The 14,391-nt window shown below is 47.0% G+C and overlaps 2 protein-coding genes across 3 annotated transcripts in view; both read left to right on the forward strand.

Annotated features, from left to right (window-relative positions):
* The window catches only part of LOC136533227 (uncharacterized), a 16,217-nt gene extending 14,297 nt beyond the window's left edge, over window positions 1-1,920 (forward strand). Inside the window, exons 2-3 of the mRNA XM_066525800.1 lie at window positions 30-534; window positions 762-1,920. Coding sequence (XP_066381897.1) covers window positions 30-534; window positions 762-1,920 — 1,664 coding nt within the window. The remainder of the gene's footprint in view (window positions 1-29; window positions 535-761) is intronic.
* Window positions 1,921-11,665: 9,745 nt separating this feature from the next.
* On the forward strand, window positions 11,666-12,855 carry LOC136533224 (zinc finger protein HD1-like). 2 transcript variants are annotated; one of them, XM_066525796.1, is made up of 2 exons: window positions 11,666-12,038; window positions 12,339-12,855. In XM_066525796.1, the coding sequence occupies exons 1-2, from the start codon at window positions 11,841-11,843 to the stop codon at window positions 12,714-12,716; spliced, it is 576 nt and encodes a 191-aa protein (XP_066381893.1). In that variant the 5' UTR covers window positions 11,666-11,840; the 3' UTR covers window positions 12,717-12,855. The 2 variants fall into 2 exon arrangements, with proteins under 2 accessions (XP_066381893.1, XP_066381894.1); XM_066525797.1 differs by having other exon boundaries at window positions 11,666-12,005.
* Window positions 12,856-14,391: the final 1,536 nt, after the last annotated feature.

Below are 14,391 nucleotides of genomic sequence, written 5' to 3' on the forward strand. Positions count from 1 at the left end.
CTTCCCACGGGTTCGGCGCTGTCCTCCAGGAGGGCCACCCAGTGGGTCTTCAGCAGGCCGGTGGCTCCACGGCATCGGGCACTCGCGGCGTACGAGCGCGAGCTCATCGGGCTCGTTCAGGCAGTCCGCCACATGGCGTCCATACCTGTGGGGGCGCCGCTTCGCCGTCAAGACGGACCATTACAGCTTGAAGTACTTGTTGGACCAGCGCTTAGCCACCATACCCCAGCATCATTGGGTTGGCAAGCTGCTCGGGTTCGACTTCTCCGTCGACTACAAGCCGGGCGCCGCAAATGCTGTGGCCGACGCGCTCTCCAGACGCGACACTGAGGACATCGAGCTGTTGGCCATCTCTGGCCCTCGCTTCGATTTCTTTGAGCGCCTGCGCCTGGCCCAAAGGGAGGACCCGGCCTATGTTGCTCTACATGAGGAGGTCGCCTCGGGGCCCGCTCCAGCCCATGGTCGGTCGTCGACGGAATGCTGCAGTACGACGGCCGGCTCTAAATCGCGGCTGGGTCGCCGCTGCTCCAGGAGGTGATACAGGCGGTGCACGAGGACGGCCACGAGGGTGTGCAGCGTACCATCCACCGTCTTCGCAGGACTTCCACTTCCCCAACATGAAGCAGCTCGTGCAAGACAAGGTGCGCGGTGCGCTGTGTGCCAGAGGTACAAATCTGAGCAACCTGCACCCAGCAGGGCTGTTGCTGCCGCTCCCAGTTCCTCAGGGGTGTGGACCGACATTGCTCTTGACTTTGTGGAAGCTCTGCACGCGTCCGCGGCAAGTCAGTGATCCTAACGGTGGTGGATCGCTTCAGCAAATATTGTCACTTCATTCCACTGGCGCACCCCTACTCCGCCGAATCCGTCGCTCAAGCTTTCTTCGCGGAAGTAGTTCGCCTACACGGTGTTCCCCAGTCCATGGTCTCCGACCGGGACACTGTCTTCACATCTTCATTTTGGCAGGAACTCATGACACTGACGGGCACCAAGCTGCACATGTCCTCTGCCTTTCACCCGCAGACTGATGGCCAATCGGAGTCGGCCAACAGAGTCATCATTATGTACCTTCGGTGCTTGACGGGCGATCGTCCAAAGCAGTGGCTCCGGTGGCTGCCCTGGGCCGAGTTCCTCTTCAACACGGCGTACCAGACGTCGCTCCGGGACACCCCGTTCCGCGTCGTCTACGGCCGTGATCCACCATCTATCCGGTCCTATGAGCCGGGTGAGACAAGGGTTCCTGCCGTCGCCAAGAACATGGCGGAACGGGCGGAGTTTCTCGCTGACATTCGCTGCAGGTTGGAGCAGGCCCAAGCAATGCAGAAGCGACACTATGACAAGACGCATCGCCAAGTCAGCTACGCGGTCGGTGACTGGGCTTTGCTGCGCCTTCATCACCGCGCCGCGTCCTCACTGCCCCAAGCATCCACCGGCAAGTTGAAGCCCAGGTACTTCGGGCCATACCGCGTCGTCGAGCTGATCAATGAGGTCGCCGTCCGCCTCGACTTGCCAGCCGGCGCCCGCATTCACAATGTCTTCCATGTGGGCGTCCTCAAGAAGTTCCAAGGACCGCCGCCGGACGCCGTTCCACCACTACCTCCTCTTCGGCACGGCGCCATCGACCCAGAACCTGAGCGGGCGGTGCGATACCGTTTTGCAAACGGCGTGCCCCAGGTCCTGGTCCAGTGGAAGGGGGCCTCAGCTGCATCCGCGACATGGGAAGACACTGCAGCATTCCGCGCCAAGTACCCTTCGTTCCAGCTCGAGGACGAGCTGACTCTCGGCGGGGAGGGAGATGTCATGTTCGGTCGTACATACACAAGGCGCAGGAGGGCCCGAGATGTACGCCGAGCCCAGGAGCGGGCTGCAGAGCGCGCTAACGGCGCCCAGGCTGAGCAGGACGCGGTCACCACCAGTGGCTAGGATGGGAGGTTAGGATAGTTTCTGTTATGAGATCCTAGAATTAAGGAGTTGTTTCCTTTAGTTTGTTGCCATGTTTAGCTGGGCCATCGGCCATATATGCATGTACGAGAGGACAATTGCAATCAAGAAAAGAGTTTACATCTAATCTTCCTCCTCCTTCTCCTAAGCCACGAGTCAGGGGGTATAACCCGACGAGTGTGAGCGGCGAGGGGGCATAACCCCGCCGTAGTACCACGGAGCGCGACTACGAGCTCCGTAGTCGAGGTCCGGCCACCATTCCACATACGGCCCTTGACACCATTTTACACTTCATCTTGTCTTTTAGGAGTACTTTGCAACAGTTAAAAAAAGATTGCACCTTTTCTCCATGTGCAGAATTAACGTCCATAAATTAAACCACATCTACTACATATCATTGCAGGGTCGTCTATGACACCTGCAATGCCCTTATGATTCGCATATTTCAGTGACCATTTGCCGATTCCATCTCAGATATCTTTCTCATCATCAATGGAGGTGGGTATAGTACCAGACAACATGGCAGCAACAGACATGCCAAACTCCGGCATCCTGCTGACACCTGCTGGAGCCATCAGCCTCTTCTCGTCAGGTCCTTCGCTTCAGATGCCATTTCACTTGACCTCCATGGACAGAGAGGCCAGGGTCCTCAGGTACAAGGAGAAGAAGAAGAGCAGAAAGTTTGAGAAGACCATACGTTATGCGACGAGGAAGACATATGCAGAAGCACGGCCGAGGATCAAGGGGCGCTTCGCCAAAAGATCTTCTGATATGGAAATCGAAGTGGACCAGATGTTCTCAACTGCAGCTCTGTCGTCTGGTGGTAGCTATGGTACCGTTCCATGGTTCTGAAGGAACTTTGGCGGATGAGACATTATTACCATATATATATATATGTGTAATAGGAACATGTGTTGACCATAGTGATAAGGTCGAGTACCTTAGCATTTGAGTTTTGATTTGTAATTTCATATAGCAGGTCTACATATACTGTTAGTACCTGCTCAGTCACTCTTAACATTTTTAAGTGAACAGAGAGCAAAATAAATAAATAAAATGTAATTGGGAATTAGTGTGCAAATCATTCTTTGTTGCCACAGATTAGCAGCAGCATATAGCAGTAATGCTATGGAACAGGGACATGACTTCGTGATTCGAAACACTGTAGCTTGGATGGTTCAGTTATACCATGAGTGGTCAGTGATCAGCACTATCTGATGTACTATGTAACACTGAGTGTCAAAAGTACCTAAACCATTAATATATACAAAAGCACCTCAGGCTATTTCCTGAATCAAACGAGAGAATATATCAGAAAGTGCTTTCTCATGCTCAGTGCATTATATTCCTCTTTCCTTTAACTAGCAACCATTTCACGAATCTTGGTGACTTTATTTCTCTAGTACTACGGATGGAATGGAACGTTCACCATTTCACGAATCTTGATCACTTATACAGCTTATCATCTCTGGTTAAACTTAAATGTTCGTGACCACAAATCTAGTTCACTAAAAAAACCAGCTAAATCACTATGCATTTAATGTCCATGGAACTTGCTCCCTGATACTGTTACACACACTGCAATTAGAGGAAATTCACTAAAGAAGCACCACCGCCCCTTAGGTCTGGCAACCGTCACCAATAGGGTAGTCTTGGATTTTTTTTTATTTTTAATCTTTTTTAATCAGTATTTTAATACTAATCCAAAAAAATATTTGTAGAATTGACCCAGTACCACACTATCGCGCCACATGCACTGGCTCGACAAGGGGAGCCATGCTAGCGTCGATGGTTGACCGGAGCTGGCGTGGCATAGCGTGGGCCCCGGCCTGTCGCGCCAGTGACTCCAGCGTGATAGGCCCATATAAGGCCGTGGCCCGCCTCCTTTTTCCTCCATCTCTTCTCTCTCCCTTCGTTCTGGGCGAGCTCGGGCGAGCTCACGTTACTCTCTTCTCTCTCTTCTCTTCCTCCCATCCTCTATTTGCCTTTGATCAAGTTTGCATTTGTATTTCAAGTTTGAATGGTCTCGTGCATGAGGTATGACTCCTCACCTCTGTTGTTGTTTTTGTTTAGTTGATGTTTATATACTGCTCTGGTTTACACTATTATGTGCAATACTGGCTTTTGTTTGGTTGAATGAAAGTTGCTTTGGCTAATCACGTCTAATATATTATGGTTCATGTTGTACTTGTTAAACTTTTATGATTTTTGTGATTGGTTTTAGTTGCCAGTGCTTTAGGGTTTGAGTGCACTGGTTTAGACAGCAGTATGGGTTGGACTGTTGTTAGTAAACTTTCTTGGAAGTGTGTGATTTGAAGTTTTATTGGTGATTAGATGTATAGATGAGTTCGACTATATATTTATATACATCATTTACATTCAATAAGTTAGTTTTAGGGTTTGGCTTCGTGGGTTTACATGATTATAGAGATGATTGAGATGGAAACTGTTGTTGAACTGTGTAATAGTATTGGTTTATATCTTTACTTTGTTGAACTACTTTGTAACAGGTTCAATGGCGGTTCCAAATAACAACCAATTCGTGCACCATCCGAAGGATCATGGTGCTATCGATCATTTCTTACCAGCAGAGCCAACACCGTTGTGTTACTGTGGGTTACCAGCATTTGTGAAGCAGTCAAGGCACCCCGCATCAGCTGGGCGTGCTTTCAACTGTTGCCAACTTAAGTATCGTCCCCCGACACTTGATGCCTACCTAGAGGGATGCAGCTTCTATCAGTGGATCGACGACGATGAAATGTTCAATCTATCGATTATGTTGTTTCCTTATGACCCCTGGAACAGCGTTCTATATTCAGAATTTGTTCGTTAAGTTCCGCTGCCACCGAACCCTCTAGAAATGACAGAGGCGGAGAATGTTGACGCTGCTATGCGCCGTCTAGCCAATCCTCCTAAATGCAATTGTGGACTGTCTGCGCTACTAACTACTCCCAGCCAACGTGGAGCATTCACTGTCTTCTATCGCTGTGGATTGCTAGATTAAGTAAGTTCTCATGAAAGCAATCTATCTCTAAGCTTGTATGCGCTTTGCACATGCAATGTTACACTTGGAACATTTGGTTTTTGAAGATAGGGTTCTCATCTTGTGACTTTGAGGAGTACAACTATGGACCCAAATCGCACTAGCCTTCTGAGTATGAATTTGCGGAGTTTGAAGCAGGCATTAAGCCATGGCCATGCACAAAGATGCCGGACCGTAAGTGCAAGTGTGGCATCAAGGCTCGCTAAGGAGTTGTTCCATCCGAGATAGGATATGGATACTATTGTGGCAATGCTTATGGAGGGCCGTTTGAGTTATGGGTGAATTGACTGAACCAGTGAAGTTACTACATGAACATAGGCCACCGGTTTGTTTGCTCATTGCTTTGTGTTTGCTTTGGTGGGGATGACATGTAATTGGGAGGACTTCCCTAGTCGTGGAGAGTAACTAGAGAGGCTGAAGATACATTCGCCTCTCGAAAAAGACATGAAGCATTGGATGTGGGAGGAGAAGTAGATAGAGGTGAGGACGAGGTACGGGGTAGAGATGCCATCATGGAAGACCCATAACAGGATTTTAGAGGACTTTCCTCAAGTGACTAGTCGACAGCTGAATTTTTACAATAATGAGGCTGAGTTGATGAGCTTCTAGCGACAAAACAAGGAGGCCTACGACTTTAAGGAGGCCGAGGATGCTAGAGAGATGGCCTTTTTCCACAGGCATTTGAATCATCGCTTATGTGAGTAATTGATTTAGAAATTTGTTTCGACTTGTGCATCTTCTTACAATTGTTGCCAATGAGACATTGTTTCGTTCTTGTAGTCCCCGATGATGCACCGAACCACAGCCATATCCCTGCACCCATGGAGGAGGAGGATGACGATGACGATGACCATGACAATTAATGTGAACGAGGGTCCCGATCTTCCGTCAGGATCAAGATAAACAACGATTTGTTCAGAGAGCGACACACCGATCCGGTTTCAGATCACAAAGACCCGAACCCTGCAACCTTAGCACCACGTCTCCTCTGGTTATCAACCGTGTCACAATCCGATTGACCTCGCCAAGAAGGCTAATCCCTGCTGTGAATCGAAGAACACAAGCAAGAACAAGATAAAAAGCAACTCAATTAAAGTGACAATTGTAGATGAATGATTAAGCACTCGAAGTTGGGGTCTTGCAAACCGATAACGGCGACTGTTCAATGACAAATTGATCTAAAACAAAACCCAAAACCTAATGTAGGTGGTGGCTACTGATTATATAGCCTAAGGGATGTCCAAGGATCCCTCTTCACATCCTAAAGGTGTCCCAACACGTTACAAGGCCCAACGGCCCAAAAGACAACGACGCAGCGTCGTGACAGATTCTGGATGTCAACTTGTTTCGATGATTTTCCATTGATTCTGATGGAATTTTGATGTGGGACCACTTCCATTGGTTTCCTTATGAAATTATCTTTCCATCCATATGTGGATCATAAAAAATGGAGTTCGGATGCGTCCTGGGCGTCCGTTTTATTGCAGACTGGTCCTGACGACCGAGGCAGACTCGAACTCGGATTGGACTAGGCCTCTGGCTTGGCTTAGACGTCCTTGCTGGCCTCCTAAGGTGGTGGCCAAGGAGGAGGACGTCCAAGGCCATCTCTTAGGCGTTCTCCATCTTCTTGGGGCGTGCTCCAACTTGGGCCTGGGTCCCAAGGATGTCTAACAAGCCCATGACGACAGTGTAGCTCCTGCCAGAAATAGCGACAGAATATATTGGTGATTTGGAGGCCTTGCCGACGTGATATTGAGATGGAACCAGATCTATTTGAAAGCTTATCAAACAAGCTTTCCATCAAGTGCTCATTGACCTGGATCGCACTCCGGATGGATGAATTATGGCCTTCCCAATGAGGCACTGTCGGGCTGCCGACGAACCGAAAGTTCAACTTTGATGAACTTCCATTATGAAACACATTTGAACCTACAATCAAATAGTGACATGTACATGTGGAACCAAGTGAATTATAACCAAAGCCACTATGCAAATGTAGGAACGAGCGCACCTTATAATCATTGTTCGTATCCGAAGGTGCCATGAACTTCCATTATGAAACACATTTGAACCTACAATCAAATAGTGACATGTACATGTGGAACCAAGTGAATTATAACCAAATCCACTATGCAAATGTTGGAACGAGCGCACCTTATAATCATTGTTCATATCCGAAGGTGCCATGTCCTCATCAACAATGACGATGACGATGATGAGGACGATGAGTAGTGTTTCCTCTCAACTGATGCCTACAAGGTGCAGTACATATTTTACAAATGCCAATAGGTTTGGCATTACGTAGGTCTTGTATATGGTAGATGGAGGACTGATATGATAGCGCTGCTTCTTTTGTGCAAAGGCAGCAAGATCTGTACATATTTTGCAAATGACCTTGGGTTGCCATTTGGTAGTACTTGTTCATGGTAGATGGAAGACTCGTGTTAGTAGTAGTGGTTGTATATGCTAGATGGAACACTTATGTATGTGATGATGATGACCTTGAGTTGTACGAACAATGCTTCAAACTCCTTATCATGTGTAATACTTTGAACTTGTTATGGTCTGACTCCTTATGGTGTGTAATGCTATGTGAACAATGTTTTGAAACCATGAAGAAAATACAATGTTAATAAGTTATGAAATGGTGGACTTAGGAAATGGTTTCATAAAAATAGCATCACTTGGAGGAAACGGCCAACAAATTTGGTGTTTGGAAAAAAATGAAGAAAATTCAATTTTAAGGACGTATGTTTGGAAAAAATTTGGCTGAAGTGTGGTGATTTCTCGGACTGTCGCGCTAACCACATTGGCGTGACAAGGCTGTCATGCCGGAGTCGATGGAGTGCCAAGCCTGTCCGCCACCTAGTCCGGTGTGATAAGGAGTCGCCAGTCAGGCCAAACATTTCTAGTGTGGATGGTCGCCTGGCGCGACAGTGTCATGCTAGCGGACAGGGTGTGATAGTCTCGCGCCAGCCAGAGTGGCATGGCTCTATCGCGCCACCCCTGCTGGCGCGACACTGCCAGCCATGGACACCAGAAATTGCTGGTCTGCCTAGTGAGTCCTTGTCGCGTTGGCCTAGGTGGCGCAACAGGCTTCTCGCGCCATCGTCTCCGGTGCGACAGCCTTGTGGCGCCAATGGCTCTAGCACGACAGCTATTTGCACAGTGCTTCGTGATGGCTGTCGCACCAGCAAGTCTAGCGCGATAGGCCTGGAAACAAGACTTTTTCCTTTTCTTCCACACTTCTTAACACAAAAAAACTATTGAGACATCATACATAGCATATAATAGTTCATAGATGCCCAACATGTGTCACAAGTTGACAAATAATACATGACCAACATAGCATATAACATCAAGTCCACATACTTCATGCATGACGAACTTAGTTCACAAAGTCCACATAGTTCACAAGTCATCGACAAAGTTGACATAGTTCACAAAGTCCACACGACGAACATAGTCCACCAAATGAGCACATAGTCGACATAGTTGTACCATGACCAACATAGGCAACAAAAGAAGCACATAGTTCACAAAGCATGCTTGAGATTAAGGGTTAGCCGTGAAGGGCTCTCTAGGATGACGTAGGCGACCTGGATTTGTCGGTTGGAGATTAGGACCACCGACGTCGGAGCGGTCACGAGCATGTCCTTGCACGTTTCATCCTTGACCTTGTCATGGGCATTGGGACAAACTTTACACAAAACATATACAACATAGGGACTTTGTATCGCTAGAGGACCATCAGAAATCATGTAGTAGTTACTGATGACACACGCACCTGAGTTTGTGTACCCTGAGGAGCATCAACAAGTTGGGAACCCGTCAGCTTGTCTTGCTCATAAGTTGTATCATCGATGTCATCTTCACCTCCATCGTCGTCGTCTTCCTCATCCCTATGTCTTGCACAGGAGCTCTCCGGTCTATCAATCGCCGCCCTTTTACTTGTACGGGTTTGTCGTCCTTGGTGGAATCTAGGAGGTGGCACTTGTACATCTTCGGCTCTCATGCAACTCAACTTGCGAGCCATCCGTCGATAGGATGTCAACACCTTCTGTAACCATGGTCATGTGAAATGAGAAGTGCTTACATAACATTTCGGGTGAGTAGGAATATACATAGGCATAGGGGTACTACCTTGGCAAATTCTTCAAGGTATGAATTCTCGATCCCTGTTGCATGTCTAAGGTAAACTCCGGCCTCATTGGAAAGGTGAGGTAGCTGAGTTGCCTAGATTACATGCATAATCATCATGACCATGTTCCTTTCAAGTGAACCTACGTGAAGGCATAGTTCAAATGAAATGCTTACCATGTAGGTCTCAAGTGGCGCTCTCTATGGCTACACACTCGTCCTTGTCATCACATCATAGGGGTCGTCGTCGTCGCTCCCTTCTTCATCTATTGGAATGCTTGACACCGGTGGATGCACACTGGTTCTAGTGGATCTGTTGTTGACGGTAGTTAACAACCATTATAAACCATCAATAAAACATATATAAGGTCACAATTGTGATTACCAACAAAGGTCTAGGGGTTTAAACTAACAAATTCCACAAGTTTCGGTGAATCTATATTTTCTGTAGGGTTTATCCAGAAAACCGTCAAGGTGGACCTACATGTCAGAATTAATCATGCTTATCCGCTGTGAAATGGGCACCAAAAGGTTCCAAAGGACTCCAGAGGACATCACACTGAAGCGGGAGCTGAGGGGCTACCATGTGGGGCTGGCTGGCCCCACCTGCAAGCAGTCCGACCCCTAGGGCCACCTGTTAGCCTCCACGTCGCAATGTCGATTCTCCACCGCCTCCTATGTTGTATCTACGCCGTCCTTTAAGTCGGTTTGATACAAGGGCTCACGATGGACGCTTCGGCCTTTATATATCAGCCCCTGCCCCCTTCCTCAGCAAATCCCTAAAACTCTAATTCATATCTTTAGGATCAGAGCCAGCAATCAAGACAAGATTAGTCCTCCATAGGATTTAGTCTTATAAATAGAATAGTGAGATAGAGAGTGAGGTAAGAGTTTGGAGGAGGTGCCGACCGGTCGGTGCTCACTCTACAGCTTGTACCTTGGCAGATCCAAGTTCTACTTGAGCTTGCTTTTGAGGATTCTCTGGTAATCAAGTTCTGATTCAAGTAAGTAATTGTTTATATTGCTCATCAGGTTCACAACTCTTTGAGTTCTTTAATCTATAGGACGCTCTAGGTTAAAGTAGTAATTGTAGGTGTAAACGTGGTGCTTAGACCGGGTTACTGATGCACCCTATATTCTAGATCAGTGGTAGCTCGCGAGGATGACTCTTATAGCCTCGTTGAATCCTCTGTAGTCCACCTCCCATTTGTAGGCCTAGTAGGATTTAATTACTATAGGAAACATACTCTACTTGTGCTTCCCTTAGTAATATCCCTAGTTGAACAATAGAAGACATAGCTTACCAAAATTAGAACTAGAAGACCTTTGTGATCTCCTCTATACTCTTATTTTTTCTAACCTTATTGCTACCCCTAGTTAAGTTCGACTGTAGTTTGTCTTACACGTTTCCCTATGGATACAAAACTTGGAATACCTCCGGGTGAAAGCTAAAGCGGTATCCGTGCGCTTATGGATTTATTTGTGTGCGTTAATATACCTACACCTGTGAAGCCATGCTATGTGCTCACGGTACTCCCTGGTCACACACCGAGCCCCACTAGTCGGTTCTAGCCTCTCTCTAGCTTTCCACTGTTGCGCGTACTTTTCATGTTTGATAAGCCAGTTGTTGCCGCCGAACCTTTTCCTCCTGGAACACCTGCAAGGAGGACACATATTATATTTTGAGGACTTGTACAAAGCATGCAATGGTCAGTCATGATACATGCAAAGTCCAGCTTACTCATGCAACTGCCGGATTGTCGACGTGCTGTAGAGGGAAATTTTGTTTCCTACCAAACTGCTTCATCCCTCTTTGGGGCAGGTGGTGCTCGACTACATAGTACAAGATCATCAGTACATTGGAGGGGCCCGAAGACGGGGCGACGACGCCGCCCGAGTCGCCCTCGGGGGAGAGCGACGCGGGGGCGAAGGGGTACGTGAAGAAACTTAAGGACCTGAACATTGAAGATTGGTTCTCCCAGCTGATAGGCAAGGGAAACAAGATGGCGCACTCACTGGCGATCATGACCACTTGGAGCATATGGAAGCAGAGAAACGCGATAACTTTCAGGGAAAATAGGAAAGGGGCGCCAGAGGTTTTCGAGAAGATTAAGGATACATGTAATACCTAGTAAATGGTGGCGTGGAGGGCGGGGGAGTCCTACAACCCCTTCCTATTGTAAGACCAAATAGTGAGCAAGATGCTTTTAGCTCTTCGATACCTTTGCAGCTTAGGCCGTTGAAGGTAGCGCTCCTCACGCTTGTAAACTAGTTGTGTTGCTACCTCCTTATTATTTATGAAAAGCCCGGTAACTGGAATTTTTTTTTAAAAAAAAGCATATGGAATGAGCCAGATGCATGCAACGAGAGCATCCTCAATCCCGCGGATGAGGTAGTGAACTGACGAGGCAGAAAATATTATTCCTAGATGAAGCTGCCTGAAAGTGTATAGGCAGGCCGGTATGGCGGCGGCAAGGAAACTATCTGGTGACTTGGCAGGGCGCTTTGCGGCTTTTCCTGTGTATCTGCACCCACCTCATGCTCATGCTTTGGAATCGCCCTTTCCTTTCCCTTTTGCCAAAGACCTCTACTCCTGCTATGCATGCACTGCCCTGCATAAAGAGAAGGGCAGCATCTTCTCCTCCCCGTCCCTTTGCCTTAGCACCCGTCGCAGGGCCTAGCTCCCCGCCGGCTACTGTGACAACCAAAACAGTACGGGATGCAAGAACAGCAACAGCAGCAGCTGCTGCTGCAAAAGGAATTTGAAGACAAGGAGGGAAGCGAGTACCTGGTGCCTTCAGAGGTCGCGATGGCCAATGAGCAGCAGCAGCAGAGTGGCTATGGAGTTCTTGGGGCAGAGCAGGCTGCCTCCATGACTGCCAGGGTCAGTGCTTACACAGATTCCATCAGTAACACCGTGAGTCCATCTATTACTACTATTACTATCACTATATATGCTGTCATGTGCTTGTTTTGAGGTTTCAATGTTATTTTAGAGGTAAGTAGTCCAAATTGATCCTCACCATTTTACACTTCATCTTGTCTTTTAGGAGTACTTTGCAACAGTTAAAAAAAGATTGCACCTTTTTTCCATGTGCAGAATTAACGTCCATAAATTAAACCACATCAACTACATATCATTGCAGGGTCGTCTATGACACCTGCAATGCCCTTATGATTCGCATATTTCAGTGACCATTTGCCGATTCCATCTCAGATATCTTTCTCATCATCAATGGAGGTGGGTATAGTACCAGACAACATGGCAGCAACAGACATGCCAAACTCCGGCATCCTGCTGACACCTGCTGGAGCCATCAGCCTCTTCTCGTCAGGTCCTTCGCTTCAGATGCCATTTCACTTGACCTCCATGGACAGAGAGGCCAGGGTCCTCAGGTACAAGGAGAAGAAGAAGAGCAGAAAGTTTGAGAAGACCATACGTTATGCGACGAGGAAGACATATGCAGAAGCACGGCCGAGGATCAAGGGGCGCTTCGCCAAAAGATCTTCTGATATGGAAATCGAAGTGGACCAGATGTTCTCAACTGCAGCTCTGTCGTCTGGTGGTAGCTATGGTACCGTTCCATGGTTCTGAAGGAACTTTGGCGGATGAGACATTATTACCATATATATATATGTGTGTAATAGGAACATGTGTTGACCATAGTGATAAGGTCGAGTACCTTAGCATTTGAGCTTTGGTTTGTAATTTCATATAGCAGGTCTACATATACTGTTAGTACCTGCTCAGTCACTCTTAACATTTTTAAGTGAACAGAGAGCAAAATAAATAAATAAAATGGAATTGGGAATTAGTGTGCAAATCATTCTTTGTTGCCACAGATTAGCAGCAGCATATAGCAGTAATGCTATGGAACAGGGACATGACTTCGTGATTCGAAACACTGTAGCTTGGATGGTTCAGTTATACCATGAGTGGTCAGTGGTCAGCGCTATCTGATGTACTATGTAACACTGAGAGTCAAAAGTACCTAAACCATTAATATATACAAAAGCACCTCAGGCTATTTCCTGAATCAAACGAGAGAATATATCAGAAAGTGCTTTCTCATGCTCAGTGCATTATATTCCTCTTTCCTTTAACTAGCAACCATTTCACGAATCTTGGTGACTTTATTTTTCGAGTACTACGGATGGAATGGAATGTTCACCTGATGAGGACATCGCTTGCTTGATACAACCATTGCTATTGCACAACAAGGATCAATGACTCGAGCTAAAGCACGAGAACTTAATTATCAGGTAAAGTCGTTCCTCGCTGTCCAAACAATTTCTTTTCCGGATGGGGCACTACTAAATCCTTGTGATGATTTCCTTATGCTTAGGAACATGGAAGAAACTAGCTAGGTGCAAGGTCATCAAGATAACCATCAAGCAGATGCTGGTGTAAACAACAAGAAGACCATACTAAACATTCGAAGTGCACGTTTGGATATCGTAGCAGCACCAGATTGATTTGATCATAACTCTCGACTCCAGATGTTGTTGAAGGCCCATGAGTACTCATTGGAAAGATCTTGATGTCTATTTTCATATGGATCCAACCTCATGGCCAGACTCTACAGGAGACGAGCAGATTCAACGAAAAGACGTTTGGACCTCCAGTCATGGGCTGAGAACCACTTATCAAGTAAAGCCCACTAGGGGCCATTCTAATTTACGGTTTCCACCCTCCCACGCCTCCTGGCTGTTTCCCACTATAAAAGACATGTAGTAGCCACCATTTTAGGGTGGGTTTTGTTCAGATGCAAGTTTAGGTTCAGCTACTTCCTTGTAAACGCGTGTGTCGGCTAGACCACCCGATTTACTTGATTCAGAACCCCAAATTCGTGTCCTGATTCAGATCCGTGAGTTGTTTCTTGTTTATCTTGTTCTTGCTTGTTCTCGATTGCTTGCAGGTTCAGGGTTGTTCTTGGCACGGCAAGAACAACAACAAATCAGAGTCGGTGTACCTGTTGCTAAGGCGCAACAACCCTGCTGGATGTTGTAGTCGGACAACCAACATCGAATCCTTCCCCAAATCGAAGTTACCCCATCCTCTCATCGAAAGATCGGGATCAGCCCCTGCCATATCATGTGGTAATCAGAGCAAGGTTAATTTGTGAGAGTATCTATCCATCCCTTGTATCTACCTACAGTCCACAAAACTCCCTCCCCCCAAATAAGGATAGAACTGAAATCTCTAAGACAAGTTTGTGCCTTGCTGTTCTGCATAGTCCTTACTTGTTGAGTTTTCCATTGCATCGATT

The sequence above is a fragment of the Miscanthus floridulus genome, unplaced genomic scaffold (assembly GCF_019320115.1).
Source record: "Miscanthus floridulus cultivar M001 unplaced genomic scaffold, ASM1932011v1 fs_815_4_5, whole genome shotgun sequence".
In the NCBI taxonomy this organism is placed as follows: Eukaryota; Viridiplantae; Streptophyta; class Magnoliopsida; order Poales; family Poaceae; genus Miscanthus; species Miscanthus floridulus.

Coding starts and splice junctions, on each gene's coding strand:
- LOC136533224 (XM_066525796.1), top strand. CDS start 11,841: ATGCAAGAACAGCAACAGCAGCAGCTGCTGCTGCAAAAGGAATTTGAA. Junction 12,039..12,338: donor CAGATTCCATCAGTAACACC/GTGAGTCCATCT, acceptor ATTCCATCTCAG/ATATCTTTCTCATCATCAAT.